The 22175-nt window shown below is 33.6% G+C and overlaps 1 protein-coding gene and 1 pseudogene across 1 annotated transcript; both read left to right on the top strand.

Moving 5' to 3' along the window:
* Positions 1-441: 441 nt before the first annotated feature.
* Positions 442-5609, top strand: LOC134271585 (perlucin-like protein; annotated as a pseudogene).
* A 1316-nt stretch (positions 5610-6925) lies between these two features.
* Positions 6926-22171, top strand: LOC134271584 (condensin-2 complex subunit G2-like; the record flags this gene model as incomplete). The annotated part of the gene is made up of 19 exons (XM_062753787.1): positions 6926-6960; positions 7141-7238; positions 8794-8928; positions 10906-11023; positions 11215-11369; positions 11790-11927; positions 12164-12258; positions 12590-12656; positions 13090-13170; positions 13419-13511; positions 14591-14716; positions 15086-15265; positions 16004-16156; positions 16544-16766; positions 20754-20863; positions 21151-21246; positions 21530-21607; positions 21734-21804; positions 22156-22171. Coding segments are annotated over exons 2-19 (2010 nt in total), but the record flags the coding sequence as incomplete, so codon positions are not given.
* Positions 22172-22175: the final 4 nt, after the last annotated feature.

Genomic DNA, 22175 nt, shown 5'->3' with positions numbered 1-22175 from the left:
ATTTTCATAAAATGCCGAAGGCGTTTATGCTTTAAATTATTCCACAAGCCTTCGATTGATCATCTACTGAAATTAAAAAAATCTGAGTTATTCCTTATATTTACATGCTCTTGATACCGCAAATTCACGTGCTACAAAGTCTCGCTTCTGTCTCTATTTGTCTCGCCCGCACATGATTATTTAACAGCACCTGTCGATGAACAAGTAATTTTATGCAGAAATAAAGTATTTTTACTATTTGTATTTTTTTCCTGGACAAATGCATAGGTTATTATTGATTGATGATTGTTTAACGCCGATTCGGCATTATTTCATTTTGAAATTACACAAATCAAACAGATGGAAAAACTATCAGTCTGATCCTTGAACTTTATGATAAAGTTATTTCCAGTATGTACATATTAGTTTATAATAGCTGGATTGCATAATTCTGCATGAGCACCGAAAATAACTTGAAAAAGCTAAACCTGGAGAAATGCATTGTAACAGTTTTCTTGTTTTTATTTTTATTTGCTGCGTTAAAGGTATGTATAGAATCGTGAATACATTGCTTACAATGTCTAGTATATGGTTAGCTAAAGAACTGCTATTCACATTTTGTATTTCTGTAAAAAGAAGTTGGTTTAATTTAGATACTAAGTTACAAATTAAGATTTTAATCATAAATACTAGGATTATCAACATAATTTTATATACGTTAGATATTTTACATGTTTGAGGACGTAATACAAACTCAGATATCATTATTTAACTTTATTATATAGCTAAAGTCTCTAATAAAATACTACCAAAAATCCCGAGAATTTTAGCGTTCAATAGCTTGACGTTTCATTGAATGCTGACTTTGTATTACATATACGAGTATGTCCAAAACATTCCGAATTCCGTTCCGTTTCGAACACCCGTTGTAAAAAAAAAAAAGTCGTCTGGTCAAATTCTCAGAGCTGAATTAAAGACAGGAAGTGGCATCTAGGTAAGATGTGTTTATTTTTTACACAAATATTCAATTATTTATTAAACATTTAGTATATATTAGACTCATTAAAACCTAAATAAGCAAATCATAACGCTCGGTAGGGTCATCGGAATGATGCGACATTGAACACTTACAGGACAGGCGTAAATTTGAATACCAATACCAAAAAAATCATTCGTGAAAGAGTGTAACTTTCTTCATTAAAGTCACAATACGTGGATACGTATTTCTCCAGGAAACAATTAAATACAGTTCAATGAATATCTATATTTTCTTTATGATCCATGAGTTCAAATGGCATATCATGGCATCATGGTGGTCTACAATAAATATGAATACCTTACGTACCGTCCATCCACACATTAAATATTAAACTGAAATGAATATCAAGTATTTAATTCATATTTAATTTACTGATTATAAAAAAATTTAATTAAAATAACTTACCATGTAGACAGAATTTAATCACTCCTATTTGTTAGGATTATTAAGGTTACTACACAAGTCTGAAGTAAAGTCTGTCGTTCAAAGGGTTTCCATAAGAAGTGATAAAAAATATCATCTCATGCAAGGGTTAATAAAATTCGCGCCAGCCATGCGCAATAACTAGAAAAACCAGACAAACACATCCATACACATTCCATACTCAAGTCATGAACTTACAAACCATTAATGAATGAATGAATGAATGAATGAATGAATGAATGAATGAATGAATGAAATGACGCATGCACACATAAACAATCATAGTAAATCGTAAATAATAATCCTGTGACACATTTATTTGAGTTTTGTTAGTTGGAATAATTATTATAAATTATGAGGAAATGTTTAAGCTACATACTAAAGGAGTTATTGAACTTATATTGGTGAATATTGGCACACGTTGGCTGTACAAATACACTCGCAAGCTGGTGCATTTGTACAGCCAATTTGTGCCAATATTCACCAATATAAGCTAATAATCCTATAATAATAAGTTTATGGGGCGCAATATATATCTAATGTTTTTAATTAAAAAGCAACTTGGATTAATCTGAAATAAGAATTATATCTTTTTTTAAATTTAATTTTAGACGCATGGACACAGGATTGTCCTCAGCACTGGGCCAAGCATGGGTTTTCTTGTTATCTGTTTATAAAAGATGTTCCTGAGGACTTCATGGAAGCTAAGGTATACATTGTATACAAATAAAATTTTAAGCAATTAAGGCTCATTGATAATCTTATAAGAGAGATAACTCTAAATGACAAAAATGCCTCATTTCTTTATAAATTTGTCAAGTTGAAGTATATTTTTGTCAAACGCCTGGAGGGGTATTGAATCAGTAAAAGCCACCTTAAACACTATATAAATAAATAAAATTTCAACTTTATGAAGAAATATCATTATAGGATGGTTCAAATTGTTATTTTATTGTCTGCATGGTATATTTTCAATGAAATACGAACACCTACTCTGTGTAAATTCCGTCTGGCGTTGATTCCCATTCTGTTTCTGTATATTTACAGTGTAGTCAATACATACGCAAATTCAAATACCGGTATAGTATGCTATTTTATGTGCTTTTCGCGTTTAAAGGGCTATGTTGTTGACAGTGAATAAAAATTTCGCTTTTTTAGAAGTAAGTTGAATGTAAAAACTTAATTTTGCCAGAAGTCACCCCTTTAAAAAATATAAGGGATGCTGTGGAATTGTAGCCCTCTCCAGAAATATCAGACAAAAAAAATCGGAGAGGGTTACATTATTGTAGCTAGTACCATTTACTTCAAAAATATTTATGGGCACATGTAGTTATCTAAAATATACTTCTAAAATATCTTTGATATAGCTCATATCGGAATACTTTAAGGTATAATGACATACAAAAAGGATAAATACAGACTACATTTGTGAATCAGATTATTTAGAGCTTTCTTTCTTAAACGCTGAGTGACCAAAAAAAACTAAATAGTATCACCCTTCAAATTCCTTTAGCCAATTCCAATTTGCTAGTTCCGACATCAACTGTCAAGAACACATTTTTGTCGACCTCATTGTAATTCTACACGTACTATAAGTCAAATAAGATGTCCCAAAAGAACGACGCGTGCCCAATGAAGACAAAATGATTGTACAGTACATTGTAAAAATAAAATATCCTTCTTGTCTGTCAATGCATGTAATTTATAAATTTGAAATTTTTATACATTTACTTTGCATGTTTTATCAGTCTTTTTGCTAACGACATGGTTCAAAGTTGGTGGAAATTGAGACAGCCGACGAAAATAACTTTCTCCGCTCACATATCGTTGGAACCAATCCACAAAGTATGCTTAATTCTCGTTATCTTCAAATATTACATTTTTTCGAGGGGTCAAAAGTTCGCTTTTTGAGGTCTCTTACTTCAGAGAGCTCAAAGCGGATATAGCTAGTCAAAAAGGGGATGCTTATTCATCCTATAGGCACCCAATTCTATTTATAGAATTTCAGGGCTCGTGTTTTTTGCCCTGTTTACAGACTTGAATCAAGGAATTTTTTTTGTAAATGGATCACTGTTCGTTATTTTCACGATTTTATTGCAGTGGGATACTGGATATATAGGACTTTCTGACATTGCCTCAGAAGGAGAGTGGGTGTGGCCATCTACGGGGAGTATTGCATCATTTCATGACTGGTCACGGTCACCGCACCAGCCAGACAACCACTTCAGTAATCAGGACTGTGCTATGTTCTATAAGACGTATAATTTCCACTGGGATGACAATTTATGTACTGTCAAAGCGGGATTTATCTGCGAAATGGAGTAACGTTTTATTTCATTAATATATACAGTGTACATGTGTACTAGTATATCCATTGATTTGAAAGCTTGAGTGTTCGCTAAAATGTATGATCGGTTTCAATCACAATACATGTATCATATTCACGAAGCAAAGACCCGGCCATTTTGCATTTTTGAAAAAAAGAATGTGTCTGGAAAATTTTTCACTCATATGGAGACGCCATCACTTGCCGGTGGAGAGCTGCTAATATTGTCTTATACTAGGCACTGAGGGCTATCGAGCAGGGATGGATCTTTTTCGTGCCAGCACCTATACTGCGAAACGGGGCCCCGGTTTATACGGTCTCATCCAATGGACCAGTCTCCACGTCCCACAATGGGATTCGAACCTGCAATGTACGGATCAACTCCTTATTTCGCGACTATAGAACATACTCTCTAACCACTGCGCCACGAAGGCGACTTGGAAATTGAAGAGGAGTAAAGCTTAAATGTCATTGGTGCGATTGTATGAGCTGATGGTACCTAGAGAGTGACAATAAATATTTTGAATTTGACACAGGGATATTCTTGACAACTTAGTTATGTTAATATGATACTTATTTTCCTGACTCTAAGATAAGGGAGAGGAAAATTTGTTCTTGCTAAGAAGACTTCCAAAGTGGATTATCTGTAATTCATCATGCAAATTTGTCATCACTGATATAACTTATATCACCAGATATAACTTAAATTTTGGGATACGATATCTTCAGCTGTCAACTATCATTTGCATGGCAAAGAAAAATTTCCTAAATTTTAGTTTTGAAATTAGATCATTTTGTTATATCTTTATATGGAGCTCTTCTTCTAAAGGAGATCAAAATAGTCTAAAAATGGCCACAGCCACCCAGCCCCTTTAAATGGATCCACCGTCACACTCTGAATATATCTCCCAAATTTGACTTATCTATCACGTTTGATACTGCTCTGCACAGTTTTGCACGAAAATATGTCTATGCCAACATAATTAAAGATTCGGGGTTATATTGTTTTTGTCCTGTCAGTTTGTCTGTCTGTTGTCAACTTTAACATGGTCTAATAACTATTTCCGCTGTCAAAGTGATGCATATGGAGATACTTAAGAGCATTCGAGATCAAAGGTCCATAAAATAATACAAAATAGGAGCAGAGCAAACACGGACCTCCGAAACATCAGAGGTGGGATCAGGTGCCACGGAGGAGTGAGCATTCCCTGCTGAACGGTCACATCCGCTGTGTGCTACTTGTCATGTTCGGGAAATAACGGAAAATCCATCGTCAATTCAGTGTATAAATAATGGACTAACAATAAGTATGAAAAACGTCAGTCAGCATTTGACTCAATGATAAATTGTATTTGCTGACAAGGTCATTGTATCAACCATAGAACTTATGAAATGATGACTTTTAACGAGACAGCTGATATTCTTGTTTCATCAACTTGTTTGTCAATAATTTACCTCGTTTTAGAAATTGTACGTAGAGCATATGTTCTAGCGTATCGAAGTGTAAGTGTATAACCACTTCAGTCTACGTCCCACTGTAGTATTGTGTTTAGCATCGGGGGCATAGTGTTTCCAAAACACACCTTATTTATCTAGTTTATTTATTGTATTTACCTTTCAACCGTATTAATGAGGTTTCATGACAAATTACATTTGTATTGTATCGATTTGAAAAAAAAATGTTTTGTGCTCTTTATACATGCCAGTCAATTTATTAGACATTTAATTTTTTTCAAAAAAATGATGTGGTGTTTTTTTTTCTACAGAACAGGCCTACTTGTGGGATGAGGAAAGAAACATCATTTTATAACAATCTTGCAATGAAGAAAAATTAAAACGAGATAAGCAGTTTTAAAATGTGTCTTTATTTTCCAGAGTACCTATCAATTATATCATTATACTACGTATTTTTATATTTTTGTCACTTTTAAGTTTTTTTTTATTTTATGATGGAGCAACACATTCGTGAGTTGTTTAATATACAGTAGGATTTTTTAGAACTCTTTAGAGACATTTAAAATTTTGTTGCACATGTAGAATCAGAGCCATTTCAAATCTTTGCTCCTACCCTTCGTTGATAAATACACAAATTAATCCAATTCTCACTTTTAACCTCATTATAAAAAATTTTAAAATTCATTATTTTAAACACGTCCTTTTCGTTGCAGTACGTCCATTACTTTACTGGAAAACTGTATTTCTGAAGAAAAAAGAATCATCACAATTCGTATGGTAAATTTTCTTAGATTGCTTTGATTCTTCTCGTTCATGAGGAGGTTATTTCGTGTATTTGGTCACATCCCCAAAAGTAAATATAGATTCATATCCAGTAAAAGATTCGAATACATCTTTAAAGTGTAAAATTTTATCAAAGTACATTTATTGGCTACTGTGAATGCCACCCTCCATCCCATTTAAATCGTTTTCAAGACAAAGATAAGGCCTAGCGGTTAAGTTGTACGCTACGAAGTATATATATGCATGCCATTGTCGATGTTTGTCGCTGTGATTTAAATGAACGGGATTGTTGAAGTGTTATTTTTTTTCAGAAATGTTCGATTTTCATATAGAATTGGTTCACATTCCATATTTTGGACAAATGAAATAGATTTCACATTTACGTTTCCGTCATTTTTAAAAGCGTAAAAGAAGAATGGAGACTTGACCCACTCATCTTCAAAATTTATTTTTTTTATGGCTCTAGTATACCCTTTATCACTAAATATGCTTAACTGTTAAATTTGAAATAAAGAATTGTCAAATGATAAGTCGTTCAATAAATTAAATAAAATAATAAATGTTTTGAAGCTAAAATTACTGAGAACATGATTTGGCGTCAAAAGCGAAAATGTGTAGATTGTTCAAACACAAAATTCCTATTTTTCCAAACATTACCACTTTCCAGTTCTTACCTAAACTCCAACCTGCTAGTTGAAAGGGGGAATTAAACCTTCAATGTCTATCTTTGTCTATCTTTGATTTAAAAAGTGGTGGGTTCCGATACCTATGCTCCCTCGAATAGGTGAGATGGATTTTGAAAGATGAGTTAACAAATTAAGGTTACGCTAAAGAGGATAAATTGTGGAACGACATTGTAGTGAAAAATGTAATGTGCCCGGGCTCGATATCTAATATATCCCAACCGGAAGTAGAAAAATATAAGCGCGTAATTTTGAAAGAAGACTAAATTTTGGTAAGTATTGACTTTCCTGTTCTTTTTTCCTCCATAAATTGTACGTGTTAGAAAATGATCAGTTGAACTACGAGGCATGTAGTGACTCAAAACGTTTTATCATACAGATTTAATGAAATTCTCAGTTGTAAACTATATAGTAAACGAAAGAAAAGGTAAATAAGCCTCGATTTATCATAGTATTTCAGATTGAATGACACACCATGGAGAAAAGAGAGGAATTACTTGGTATTTCATCGAGGAATGCCTCCAAGGACTTGCTAACATTTGTTTCTCAGGTAGGTTTGTGTAGCAAATAGAAAAAGTTGAAAAAAAGAATTAAATAGAAATAGAAAAAGTAAACATGTAAAAGAATAATTGATATGTTTTACGGTGTGACCGTTGGGATGAGCGCAGTTGTACATGTACCATTAAAAATACACTTGTAACGTTATTCGCCACTTCAAATCAAGTTGCACCAGACATTTTGACTGTGATCAGGTCCAGTACAATCAGTACATTTAGCTACGTAGGTAGAATTACCTACGTAGCTTTATTTACCTACCTCAGGTAGCTTGATTTAGCTACCAAATGAATTTATTCCTATAAAAAAGAATTTTTCTCAGGATGTGTAAAAACTATCATTTTGATGCAGTGATCATTTTGAACTTTGAACTCATCTGAAAACAATTCATGAAAAATTCCCTCTTGAAGAAATGTTTTTTTCTGCGCAATTGCAATCAAAGTTCTGAAAGTTTTGGGGCTATGTATGACAGTTAGAACAGTTACTCCTTGAATGAAATGACAAAGAAGTCCAGTTCTGGTTAACATGATAATAGGTCGGTAATTATATATTCAGCACAATGTGAAGTAATCATACTCAGTCATGCCTCACCGCACGGACAGATAACCAAACAATGGAATTACATGTTTTGCTCTAAATTGACCCAACACAGCGATGTTTAAACTATCTCTGCCTTGGAATGTTTTTGAAAGTCTCCCTAGTATAAATATCAATAGTCATTTCACTGCGATTTTTTGCCTCTTTTCCATAAAAAGAAAAGTTACATTGAAATAGCTAAATAAAGCTACCTGAGGTAGGTAAATAAAGCTACGTAGGTAATTCTACCTACGTAGCTAAATGTACTGATTGTACTGGACCTGGTGATGTCAGACAACGTAAGAGAGCTCGTCAAGGTTTACTGAAATAGTAAATGAATGAAACCAAGGAATTTTTACAAAAAACATTGTCGAGTATTTTTTGTTTCTTTTACAACTTCTACAAACTGAATCTCAGATCTCTTATGTTTTGTGTTATTTGGAATCCTGGTAACGAAGGAATTTTGGGAATGTTTCACAAAATTTTGCTTAATGTGTGTACAGATTTCATTCTGAATTTCTTCTGTTTTTACATATAAGTCTTTTGAGCTTCCTGCGCTCGCGGTTATAAAAAAAATTTAAAAATTATGAAAGGAATGAACATTTTAGTACTCTATAAATTAAAGACAAGATTGTTATACATGTATTTTAATTCATTAGTCATGTGTTAATTGCAACTACTACTTACACTATAAGATTTTGCCTTTCTAGCTGTGTAAACTAATATTTTTATGGGTTTATATTATAATTTTAGTACAAGAGGTTTTGACAGATATTTTTGATTTTATGAATTTTTATCAACAATAATTTAGCACAAGAGGAGTCTGACAGATATTTTTGATTTTATGAATTTTTACCAACAATAATTTAGCACAAGATGAGCGTGACAGATATTTTTTGATGACAGGTTAATTATATTTTTTAGCACAAGAAGAACATGACAGCTATTTTTAATGGTTTATTCTATTTTTTTAGCACAAGAGGAGCGTGACAGACATTTTTGATGGGCTGACAAAGAAACAGACAGAGGAGCTATGGACCGGCCTGAATCAGATGTGTGCTACCACCCTGCTGACCCTTGACCTCGCTCAAGATGACCACCTGGAAGGGGTAAATGTCATTAGGATTGGGTTCTTTTGGTCTAATTTATAAACTGTAAAAAAAAATATATATATAATATTCAATGTTGAGTTTAACTTTAGAGATGTTTTGATGAATTATCCTGGTACTGTCAACCAGCTTTTAGGGCTGCCACGAATCAGAAGATTTTCGAATCGATTCGGTTCAAACAAAAACCTCGATTTTCGAATAATTTCGGTTCGATTATAAGAAATAGATCTTTTTTTTATTTTTTTGTACAAAATCAGTAATCTTTGATCATCATAATCATAAGACATACTTTTATACATAATGTTTTATACTTGTACATGTTTTATAAGGTTTATTCAGATAAAATGGAATGTAAATCCAAGAAAACAAAGAAAATACCTAATGTTCTAATTACAAAGTATGATCCAAGAATCAAATGTCGGAAATCCAAATTAATAAAGATACTGGTCATTGGTTTTAAAAGATGAAACATGGGAACAAATCTTTCAAACAAAACCAATGATTTAATTCATATAAATTATCATTCTAAACATAAAAATATTGGTGATTTGCTTACAAAGTCTTTTGGCCACAATAGAAACGGTAAGATCTCTCCTGTGATTTTAAAATTTTTGATTCACCAATACGATATCAAACCACCTAACCACATAACTGTCATAACAAGAATGTCAATAACAATTTCACATTCAAAACGATATCAATATTAAAAAGAAATAAGGAAATTCGCAGCACTGTGTCAATTCCTCTAAATTCAGAATTACGTGGCTGATGGGTGTTGCCTTTTAGTAAATTTATTTATCCTCTGTGCCATCTTTCTGTCGATAATGGAACTTGGAAGTAGTGCCCCGTCGACGTCTTCGCGGCCATTTTCATGTTTTTGCTTACTTTAACATGATTTGCCATTATTTCTTCCGATTAACCAATTGGAATGCGGGTAACAACAGCAAATGTTAGTATGAAAAAATCAAACCTGAATCCAATCGAAATCCCGGAAAAACGTACTGAATCGAACCGAAAGATTGTGAATCGCGGTTAACCGATATTTCGGTTAATCGTGGCAGCCCTACCAGCTTTCATTCCTAAGCAAGAAATATCTGCCAATTTTTCCACCTTTAATTTGCCAATTTTTCTTGTCGTGAACCAGTAATTCACTCATGTATTTATGTCGAATGTTTCCTTAGTTGTTAAACTTAGTAGTTAGTATGGATTCCAAACTGAAGTATTGCAAATAAAAAAAATTGGTTTTCAATTAAAGTTTTTTAATTACTTTTGAAAATTCACTGTTGTTATTTTTTCTTCTTTGTTGTATTGATTTATACTGGTATCACATACATTTTTTTATTACATTGAAGACTGAAGCTACTAGTGCTGGGTATTGCGGCTGAAAAATCGTATCACGATATATTGCAATATTACATTTTGTATTGCAATATATCACGATATAAAATATTTAATAATTTTTGCTTTTCGTCAAGGTTAAATGAAAACACAAACTCAAATTACATGTATTCTCAAGTTGATATCCTGATTGGGTTATGTTTGCGCAAGTGGCAAGCTAAGTTTCTTGTGACACAACTTGTTGAAATAAATCAAGTTGTAATATTAAAAATCAGCTTTAACATGAAAGGGTTTCATGTAACAGCTGTCGTCGTTTCGTTTTTGAAAGAGACATGTCTCTGGTCTCTGATCACACTTCACGTCGCTTGCCACCATATTTTACCTTGAAAAGGGGCAAATAACTCTTTTTTATAACAATTTATAACATATCAAACCCAAACCGGTATTCACAAAAGAATACCGCGATACGTATTGTGAAGAATAAAATCGGGATACACCGGTTAACCGGTAATATCGCACAGCACTAGAAGCTACTGCATTATACAAGTTATATTTCTCATTCAATATGATTAAAACTGTTGATAGTTATGTTATGTAAGAAGTGGATAAGTTAAACAATAAAGCTTTGTATTTATATAGGAGATGCAGGTTGTCTTGGAGACGATGGAATGTTTTGTTCTCCTGGCTCATACTACAATAAAACAGACCTCACCCCACATAACACCAGACCTGATGTCAACAGCCTGTGTATTACACGGTTTGTTGTCTTATCTATATTCACCAGGTTTTGTCTTAACAGTTTTATCGCACTTAAAAATTGAAAGGTTGCAAAGTATATTCAAGGCTACCAGATGTTTAAAAGATAATGTGCTTAATTAAAAGAAAGGGAAGGATGTCAGTAGACTTTAAAGATCAATCTTTGTGATGAGTTGTATGTTTGGTTGACAGAGCTCCTCCTACACATGCCTGACACGGCTGACCGACTGAAGCACAACACGGCGGGGCTGTTTGAGGATTGGTGGAGACTGGGGTTGGAGGGGAGGTTTGACCTGGTCACTAACACCATCATCTACCTTCTACAGCGGAGCCTATCTAATAAAGGGGTAATATAAACAGACAAGTCTCAGTAATGTAAGGAATGAATAAATTCAATAAATGCTCAAAACTTATAAAAATTCTACAGAAAGCATGGAAACCGAGTCCTTCAGTTTTGTCATAAAGTCCTACAAAGTCATAAAAGATACATAAAGGTGTTAATTTCATTGACACTTAATTGTCATGAATTTGATTGTCTCAAACAACAATATCAAACAATGGATATGTTGAAGTAATTTGGAAATGCCAATCACTAATGAAATATTTTACCCTTGGTATCCCCAACCCTCAGATATCCGTTGGGGGGGGGGGGCTTTAAAATTCTTCTAAAACAAAAAAACAGCAAGTCTTTGGTTTATTAAAAAAAAGATATGCTAGCATCCTTAGGTAGCACAATTCAGTTGAAGTTGTAATTATCTCCGTTACAGAATGCAGCAAGCGTTAAGAGAGTGTGGGCCCTACACTCAGCCCTGGAGATGGTGGACATGTCCAATGAAAGTAGTTCTATGTTCTTTGATCTCCTTCAGCAGGCCATCGTTAACAGCAATTACCTGGGAACAGAGGAGGTACGTAATGTGTGTCTAGTAATTACCTCGGAACAGAGGAGGTACAAAATACAAGCTTTGTTTTATATTCATTTCTACGGTGTGAATATAAATTTTAATGTTTTTTTTTTTGATATCTTGAAAAACTTCCCGAAGTTTCAGTATTTTAAATATGGCAAAGCTTCATTGATTTATGCACTTGCAGGAAAAATTCATTGATGCTTCCCCTTATTCCAGTTTTGTATATTTTATTGTAGGGCTGTCGATTTCTGGGATTCATTATGACATTAGATGTCACCTTGACAGACTGCCTCCATAGGTGTATCAAAAACCACATCCCCACTGCTCCAAGGTAAAACTTAAATATTGTTGAAACAATACATATTTAACTTTTGGGTTAATCAAATCCCCACTGCTCCCAGTTAAAAAGTAAGGAAAGTTCCCATCCCTACTGTGTACAGAAAAATGATGCTGGAAATTAATTCACTGGAGCCTCATTTATCCGGACACTTTGGTTCCTACTCAATTTGTCCATTTAAAAAATTCCGTTCCAATGAAAAGCGTCCAGATACTGAAGCAACTGGATATCTAAAGGTCCACTGTACATGTATGTGACTTACTATTCACTATTATTATGCCTTTATCTGTCCTGTTTATATATCAGGTCTGTCCTCATTTTGTAGTTCCTGGTTGGAGAGGTTTGGTGAGGTGTATTTCAGAGCCTGGTCAGCAGAATCCAACCTTACAGAGGTAACAGAAGGAAAACAATGTCACTGATGTCTGTACTATAGAAATAAATAACTTCACATGGAAATGAAGTGGATTGGTCATGTGATCAAGTACAGTGAAAGGTCCAAGGGCTTCTCAGTAGATTTGATCACGTACTGACCCATTTAATTTCCATTGAAGTTTTTGAACTTGTTATTTATTTCTTATAAATACATTTGAGATGGAAAATCAAAAACATAAATGTTGTCCTAGATTTTTACAAAAATAAGCAACAGAGATACCACAAATTTATACATTACAAATTGCAGTCTTTTTAAGTTAAAAATTTGTACAGTTCTGATTGAAGCATTCTTTATGTCAAGTTCAGTATCTGCTTCACATGCAGGAATGTTATGTATGAAGCATCAACTCAACAAAAAATCTTACATTTTGATTTGCTGATTTTTTCCAACAGAAGCTTGAAATGGACTGTATACAAGATCTGATGAATCATGCTGTACACGCCCAGAAATCACTGACACCAGCCATCAGAAAGGTCAGGGAGAGGCATTATCAAATGAAAAATTCGATCAAAAAAATTAAAGCCACAGAAATTTTTTAATAAGTGCACATTAAATTTAATGATTCAAGTGAAATTGCCTCAAAATTTCATGAGTGAATATTCTTCCTAAATTTCTTTGTCATCCTCTATGCTAGACTGCAGGTACAAAGATGTTGGGTAAAATGAAAAACTGACATACACACCCCACCCCACACCCACTCTAAGGTGTTTGTTTTATACAGGTGTTAACGTACATCCACCAGCAGAAGAAGAAGAATGGAGTAGATGCCATGTTACTGAATCTGTATGAACCTTTTCTGTGGAGATCCCTTAAGGTACATTGTATAAGTACAAACAGTAAAACTCGTTTAGTACAAACACAAATATAGCAAATTCACGAATATTTTGGGGTTCCAGACAAAATTCTTAGCAATTCTTTGTAAAATTTTACGATAATTACGAACTCAGATGTAGCGAATTTATGGAGATAGCGAACTAATTTTGAGTCCTGTAGATGTTAAGAATAATGTAATTTACATCTTTTATACGAATATTTAAAGATCTCAAAATTTGTTATTTTAAACTTTTATCCATGGTGTGTTTTGTAATAGTCGCTTCCCTAACATATTCAATACAAATTCTTGAAGGAAAGTGTGAACATTGCAAATTTGCTATATATAGTCGCTCAAATTTGTTAATATGGATACAGCGAATTAAATTCACAGGTCCCAAGCACTTCGCTATAACAGAGTTTTACTGTATACATTGTTGTATACTGGCTCTTAGTGGATATATTTCCTCGTGTTGATTTCTATGTATTGGTATTTTTGTTATCTAGGTCGCTAACCCAGAAGTTCGTGGTAATGCTGCCTGGCTGTTAGTGGCTATATTTCCTCCTTTTGATTTCTATGTATTTGGTATTTTTGTTATCTAGGTCGCTAACCCAGAAGTCCGCGGTAATGCTGCCTGGCTGTTAGTGGCTATATTTCCTCCTTTTGATTTCTATGTATTTGGTATTTTTGTTATCTAGGTCGCTAACCCAGAAGTTCGCGGCAATGCTGCCTGGCTGTTAGTGGATATATTTCCTCCTTTTGATTTCTATGTATTTGGTATTTTTGTTATCTAGGTCGCTAACCCAGAAGTTCGTGGTAATGCTGCCTGGCTGTTAGTGGATATATTTCCTCCTGTTGATTTGTGTGTATTTGGTATGTTTGTTATCTAGGTCGCTAACCCAGAAGTTCGTGGTAATGCTGCCTGGCTGTTAGTGGATATATTTCCTCCTTTTGATTTCTATGTATTTGGTATTTTTGTTATCTAGGTCGCTAACCCAGAAGTTCGTGGTAATGCTGCCTGGCTGTTAGTGGATATATTTCCTCCTTTTGATTTCTATGTATTTGGTATTTTTGTTATCTAGGTCGCTAACCCAGAAGTTCGTGGTAATGCTGCCTGGCTGTTAGTGGACGCGTTTCCTCTTCTGGATCCAGACTTCAACTCCGAGGAGAAAGACCTGCTGCTACAGAAACAGTTTGATCTCTTACTGGTAAACACAGGACAGAGTAGACTTCATGTTGTGATGTTTTAATCCATAACATTCTTTTCTCTCACTGTATTCTATTAACTAATCATACTGGAATATTTTATAGGCAATAAGAAAATATACTTACAAAATTGAGAATTCCAGGTTTTAAAGACTCAGAAATACATGTATTCAAGATTGAGAATACATGTTTCTTGTACAGGTCTTAAGATTTTAGCCAGTCAAATCTTTAACAAGGTGATGTTTTTTACACTTGTGTCTATTATGCTGTTGATACAAATGCTATTAGAAATCCCTGTCCCTGCTATAAAAAGTCAGACTGCTGGGAGTGTTTAGAATCATGTTATTTATACTGTTATGTTGTTGATACAGATGTTACTAGAGGACCCTGTCCCTGCTATCAGAAGTCAGACGGTGCTGGGCGTCTTTAGAATCATGTCTCTGTTCTGGGAGCTGATGCCGTCCGTCACCATTAAGAACATTGTTACCAAGGTGATTCAGGACCTGGCTTTTGATTCGACGTCTGCTGATGTCAGAGAGAGTGTCATAAAGGTCAGAGGTTAAATATCTTATCACTGTATTGTGTTTAAAGTTTTTCCCTTTAATGGGCAGGATGAAGAAAGCAATTTATTTTACAGTCGTAAGAGTTGTGGAATTACCAATATGTACTTTAGAACGGAATTAAACTTATAAGTTCATAGAGTCGTTCTCTCTTTTTAATGTAGAAAATTTCTTTGTCTTCATTCATAAAGTAAAATACGTTTACAAAAAATGTTAGAGAATACTGCAAAACTTGGTTATAAAGAAGTAACAGGGACCTATGAAATTCCTTCGCTATATCCAATTTTAGTTATCACCGTATAAGAAATTCATTAAATTCACATAGCTGGGAATCCAAGATGACTTCGCTATATTGGTAAATTCTCAATATCCGTGTTTGTACTAAACAAGTTTTGCCGTATAACTATTTTGAAATAAATTTGATAATGCTCTTTAAATACCAATAACCATATTTTAAATAAGGTACTGTAGATCACTAAATTTTCGCGACATCTTATTTTCGCGAGATAGTCATTGACTTTTGATAAGCGAGACAAAATTTTCACGAATTGTGGGTCTTGCTCTACATTATCCTAAGGAATACTATTATACGCGAGAATTAAATTTTCGCGAGCACACTGTCTCACGTAATTACGCGAAAATAAAGTTCTCGTGAATAAAAAGTGATTTACAGTATGCATAGCTAGTTTTGATATGTGACTGTAATCTCTTGTGTATATTCCATTACAGGGCCTGACCAATCTAGTGGACAACCATCTCTGTCATCTGATGCTGAAACCAATTCTCCCCCAGCTACACAACCACATACACGATACCTCAGAGAAGGTCAGAGTCGCCATGGTCAACCTCATGCTGAAGGTCAAAGGGGTCAGGGCCATCAAGGTCAGTCTGAGAGAATTATATGAAAAAAAAGAAAGACTGCCTGAATAGCTTGAAAAGAATCAGTTTTAAATTTCAACAAGAGAAATCTTTTTTGGTATGTAAAGGTATTTTCCCTTTTGCAGTCAAACTTATAGATATAGTATATATAGTATAAAAGTAATAGTATATGTCTAATAGGATAATAGTATATATCTATTAAAAACTAAAAAATAAACAAAAAATTTAAATATTACATTCTTGGAGAGTTTTAACTGTAAGGAAACATGTACTGAATGTTTAAATAATAAAGACATATCTTAGATTTTTTCTTCCTTATAGATGTTTATTTCAGTTATTTATTTACGAGACAAGAGTATACTATACTATTAGTGTTATTTTTGTTGACAGTTCTGGGAGGTGGTGCCGGTGGAGCACCTATTGGCTCGCCTGGAGATAGACTCTGCCCCCGTGGTCCGTCGTCTGATGACCCTCCTATTCCCGAGCTTCCTCCCCCTGGACAAGAGTGACCAGGAACAGATCCCTCGATGTGTGGCCCTGATACAGACAAACCCCGGGGCAGCCAGGGTGTTCTACCGCAACGCTCAGTACTTCATGGACGTCCAACAGACAGGTAAGTAGATAGAGAGTATGGAGTAAATTGTGTAATAAAGTTGATTTGGGGTACATGTATATGGAACATTTATGTATGCAGTGAAACTAGTCTAATCCAACATGGGAGATAAATTTTGTGTCAGAATAGACAGGGTGTCAGAATTTACGGTTTGAAAAACATGGAAACTAGGAAAATGGGGGATTACAGTGTGACGGATTGCACAGGTGTAGAATTAGACAGTTTATACTGTATCTTATATACCGGTGATATGTTAAGTTGAATTGCAAGACCTACAGTACAGGCAACGCGGATCCCGTATTTCCCGCGTCCCCGCCGCGGTATAATCACAACGCGGTATTTGGCCAGGTAGACAGGTAAACCGCGTTCCCTCCGCGGGAATTTCATCACCTACCTGTCCCCGCCGCGGTTAAATCATCGATCGATTACTGACAATTAGTATCGTAAACAAACGGGAGTTATCTCCCCGAATTGTAATTTGCGAATTTTCCCTGTAACAAAAATAAATAAATAAATAAATAAATAAAAAAAATAAAAACAAAAAACCATATGTTTATTAATTAATTTTGCTATGAATAGAATTTAAACTAAGAAAGAATAAGTTTATTTTTGTTTCTAAAATTACATATCAATATTTGAAATTGAATAGAAAATTTTATTAAATTGTTACGTCTTTGCAATGGTTAATTATTTTGTGTTATTAAGAATCTATCAAGAAACAAAATTAAATACTAGAAATTTTAATTAGTTTTTTTTTTTTAAATCTTCATATTATATGCAAACTGTAATAAATGTTGAACTCAGACTGTTTAAGTTTTGTTAAACGATTTTAAGCATTCATTTGAAAAAAAAAAAGATGTACATCTTTAAAAAAATGTACATCTTCATATTGTTTATTAATTAATTTCGATTTATTGTATATAAAATGTACAGGCTTTTTCTTAAAGTGTCAAATTACCGGAAAACATCCGATGACGAGCATTTGCAGCTACATGTACTGGGCACGTGAACTTAAATTTTCTTTATCCAAGATATCAAGAATAAAAAATTCTTTTCTTCTTTATTTCTCATCGTTTATGTTCTGTTCCCAAATTAAGAAAACTTTAATTTATTTCCCTCTTTTATATAAATGTGCAGGCATTTTTCTCAAAGTGTCAAATAACCGAAAAGCATTCGATGGCGAGAGTTAAATTTGAGCACGTGAACCTTATACAAGAGATCAAGAAAAAATATCGTTTTTCACCTTCATATTAACATGTATTACTTTTTAAAACAATGTCTTTCTTTTTAATTTTAATATTTCTCGATTTTCGTGTTCAATAGATAAGATAGGATGTGCAGGTGTAATGATAAACTTCACAGACGAAATTATAGTTTATATTAATAAATATTCAATGCCAAAATTCATATATTTTTGTTTTCTTTGACAAATTCTGTTTCTTTGTGTATTAAGTATTAGCCGCGATCATTTCCTGTGTATAGGGATTAGCAGTGCCTGAGCAGGAAACGACATGCCCTGGAGGTTTCACACCTGTCTTAGAGTATACCTTGGGTAACGCTCGCTGGATGTGCACATCGCTGTTTAGCCATTCAACAACACACTTGATTCATTGTTTCATTATTATTTCATCGATATCATTTTTAGATGCGATATTAGCCTTGGAATTTGTGTCAAATTATTGTTGCTTTTTTTAAACGGAATGTATAAAAAGAATAAAAGTAAAAAAAAAAACAAAACTTTTAAAACAAATTAATGAAGTATTTGATATTAATTAAATCAAATAATGATCCATTGCTATGTTATTTCGTGTCTGTTTATATCTGTACCCGTTAGTAGAGAGAGAGAGAGAGAGAGAGAGAGAGAGAAGAAAAATATCACAAAATTAAGGCACGTGCATGATCGTTTTTCCTCCTTTTTGATCAGTATATCAATTTCTTAAGTCTAGCGAATAAAACTACCGCTGATTTATCAGTTTATTGACCATTTGTGGATTTTGTCTAAGTTTTATTGTTATTTATCAAGAGACTTGTTTATGATCTACTTTCTTCTTTCGTTTAGCATACATGTTTGTACATGACATGTAATTTGAATTACTTCCCTTTTTGTCGCCAGATTACAACGACAGATTTTGGTGGTAAAAAAAAAAGTATTTTTGTTATAAAATTTGATTAAGAAAAACACAGTATTTAAAATTGTCGAATTATTGAAAATATTTATTTGAAACAAAAAATTTAAAAAGGATTCTGTCTGCAACAAAAACATTGAATTCTTTATTTCATGCATTTCAATCCACGAGCTACACATGAAAAAAAAAAACGGCTTCGTTTTACAATGTCGTAGGAACGCATACAGGTTATACACTCAGGTAACATCCTGTGTATATAGGTAGTATGTACACTAGCTAGACAGCGTCGTTCCCTCGGGGCTTCTCATCCGCTTCGAGGAAGCTCCACTCCACACCAAACTTACCTGAGGAAAACCGAACGGTAACACAGACATCTGAAACTTGAAGCTTGGCAACGTGCTGATTAAAATAAGTTAATTTCTGTGTTGTGTGTTCAAATATTTTAAGGGCCCATATTTGTGTTTGTGTTTTATTTGAACCGAAGAAATCTGAAATTTGTTTATGTTCATTGACATGATTTTAGTATTTTTCGAAAAGAGCAGAAAATAGAAATACATTCAAATACTAGCTATGGTATTATTGATATTCTGAATAGAATGACCTGTTATTATTTTATTAACAATAACCCCCCCCCCCCCAAAAAAAAAAAATAAAATAAAATAAAATAAAAATCGTCGATGTTTAATTCATAGTCTTACAGTGTAGCGCATAATAATGGAACAACGGTATTCCTATACTTACGCGTGTTTTGCTAAAATTTAATTGTAATTATGTATCACTATCTTTCATCGTTTTTCATGCTATTATTTATAACAGACATGTATACAGAAGTAATGGTACTTTTCTAAATGAAACCAAATGACTGATATAGTCTCACAGATAAATAAACACACAGCTACATGTAACTGCAACTGCACGGGCTAATTGTGAACACCGGATTACACCAGTGCATATAAAGAGAAGCGATATCATGGCATTCTTTAAATTTTAATTATACCTTTTTAGCAATTTGAAGATCATTTGGGGTGGCATTATTGATTTTGAAAATAAACTTTAAGTTAATATATTCGATAAATTATTCGACTTTATTTCATCCTATACTGTACATGTATTACTGTTAACAGACGTGTTTGAGAATTAATTACACATGTAATTTTGAGTGACTATTGGTACCAAAAAAAAAAAGAAAGATGTTTTTTATTAAACAATTTGATAAAACTTAAAAAAATGAATTTTTAAAGAATCCATGTAATGGTATAAATCTATAATATCAACGTGCTCGTAATCCCCCCCCCCCCCCCCCTCATTTCGACACGATTAAAAATCGACAATACTTTACAGGTAAGAACATCTTAGCTGAAGAATAACGGTAGCTGGCCCCGCCGCGGTGTAAACACGGTCTCAGGTAGCACCGCGATCAAAACCCGCGACGGTGTAACGCGGAAAGGATTAATATACCGCGGAGGGGACGCGGTCTAATACGGGATCCGCGTTGCCTGTACTGTAGCCATATTTCTTCAAAATCTTAATATCTCTTCTTTAATACTATTACCGTATACTTTTAATAATTTTAATGTATGAAATAATGATGTTTGACAGTACATGTTGAGATTGTTATGTCATGGTCCATTCATGATAGAACGCATTTGGTATTTCTTTGTGTGACATTCTGAACCAAGACCTGTACGTAACTTTAGGTACCATATGATATTTGTTTAAAAAATGTCATCTCCTTTTGCAAAGACAACATTTTTTTGCTTTTCATTCAGTATATTTCTTTGCTCATCCTGTCCTGTTAAATCTCTGTGTTGGATACTAAAAGCTGAAGTCTTTGTTTATTGTCACTATCTAATTTTTACAGCTTCCTACATGATCACGCTATGTAGAAAGATTTTGGAATGTATTCGAGAGGAGCGAAGAAGAAATGATGCAGCAGACAACTCGCTGAGTGATGCTCACAATAGTGAGGAGGTAAGATATGACTCAATAAGCAACTCACTGAATGATGCTCAAAACAGGTATGAAATGACTCAGTATAAAAAATTGTGACACTCAAAAGAGTGAAAAAGAAAAAAAAATCTCATTTTTACAACTCGCTGAGGTACACATAGAATGGAGGAGATAAGAAACAACTACTCAGAACAGAATTAAATATTTCACTTAGTGATGCTTAGAATATTAAGGTGATAAAATATGATTCCTTTCGATTTATGCCATCTCCTTGTATTCTTAATCTTTTCCTATTGTGTGTTAATTAGGAAGAGGAATTGACAGTTCACAACACGACTGTGATGAAGGGACTGATTGAAGTCATCGTCATCTTGTGGTACAACATCTCATCCCGACTTCAGGAAGTAAGTTATACACGTAGTAATGGATGCCAGAAAGTGAGAGAAAAATATTATAGACAGGTCCTGTTAAAGGAGATCTTATTACTCTACTGTGTTTAAGTATCATTTACAAGACAGACAACTTGAAGTCATTTTCCTTCCTACAGCTTTAAATGATATTCATTCATGAAAAATAAAAAAAAATTATATATTTAAAACATGCATAAACATGCATGCCCTATGATACTAGACTAAAAAGAAAATCAGAAAACACTAATCTTACTTAAATTTTTGGTATTTTGTTTAGAGTAAGCATAAGAAAATAGAACAGGATCTTCAGCAGAAATTTTGCCTGGCAGTTCCTGAGATGTTGAAAACATTTGAGGTAAACACGAAATCAACAGAAGATTTCTTAACGAAATTCAATATAAATTGTTTTCTTGAATTTCCATAACACCAGATGAATTATGTTTCATGTAATTAGCTAATTAAGAATGTTGATACATTCCAGGACCCTGAGATCTCCTTGGCTGTCATTTTGTTGGCAGGTCACCTGCCCTCCAGTTCCGTGCCACTTCTCAGGTTAGAATGAAAATCTGTAAAAAAAATTTAACATGTTCGCAGCTCATTCTGAGAAGATTTTGAAAATCCGACAATTGATTGCAGTTCTCTGCTTATTTTGAAATAATTATTAAAAAAAAAAAATACAAGTACATGTATGACTGAGGAAAATAGAAGAACTCTGCAATTAAAGGTAGGAATTGAAAATTTTCAAAATGTTAATTTATTAGAAATTAAAATAGGAATATACATGTAATTTACCAGCTTACATAAATTTTCTGCTCCAAAAAAAGTAAATTATAAGTATAACTGAGTAAACTGACAGTGATTGATACATATGAACTTCTCATCCCCATTACATGTATGTTACAGCCGTAGCTGTTTGTCCAAGC

This window comes from Saccostrea cucullata, unplaced genomic scaffold (genome assembly GCF_032062105.1).
Source record: "Saccostrea cucullata isolate Sc308-1 unplaced genomic scaffold, CSIRO_AGI_Scuc_v1 ctg9065, whole genome shotgun sequence".
NCBI lineage: Eukaryota > Metazoa > Mollusca > Bivalvia > Ostreida > Ostreidae > Saccostrea > Saccostrea cuccullata.
The sequence above is the reverse complement of the archived record's forward strand: the minus strand, read 5'-3'. Positions and strand labels throughout refer to the sequence as shown.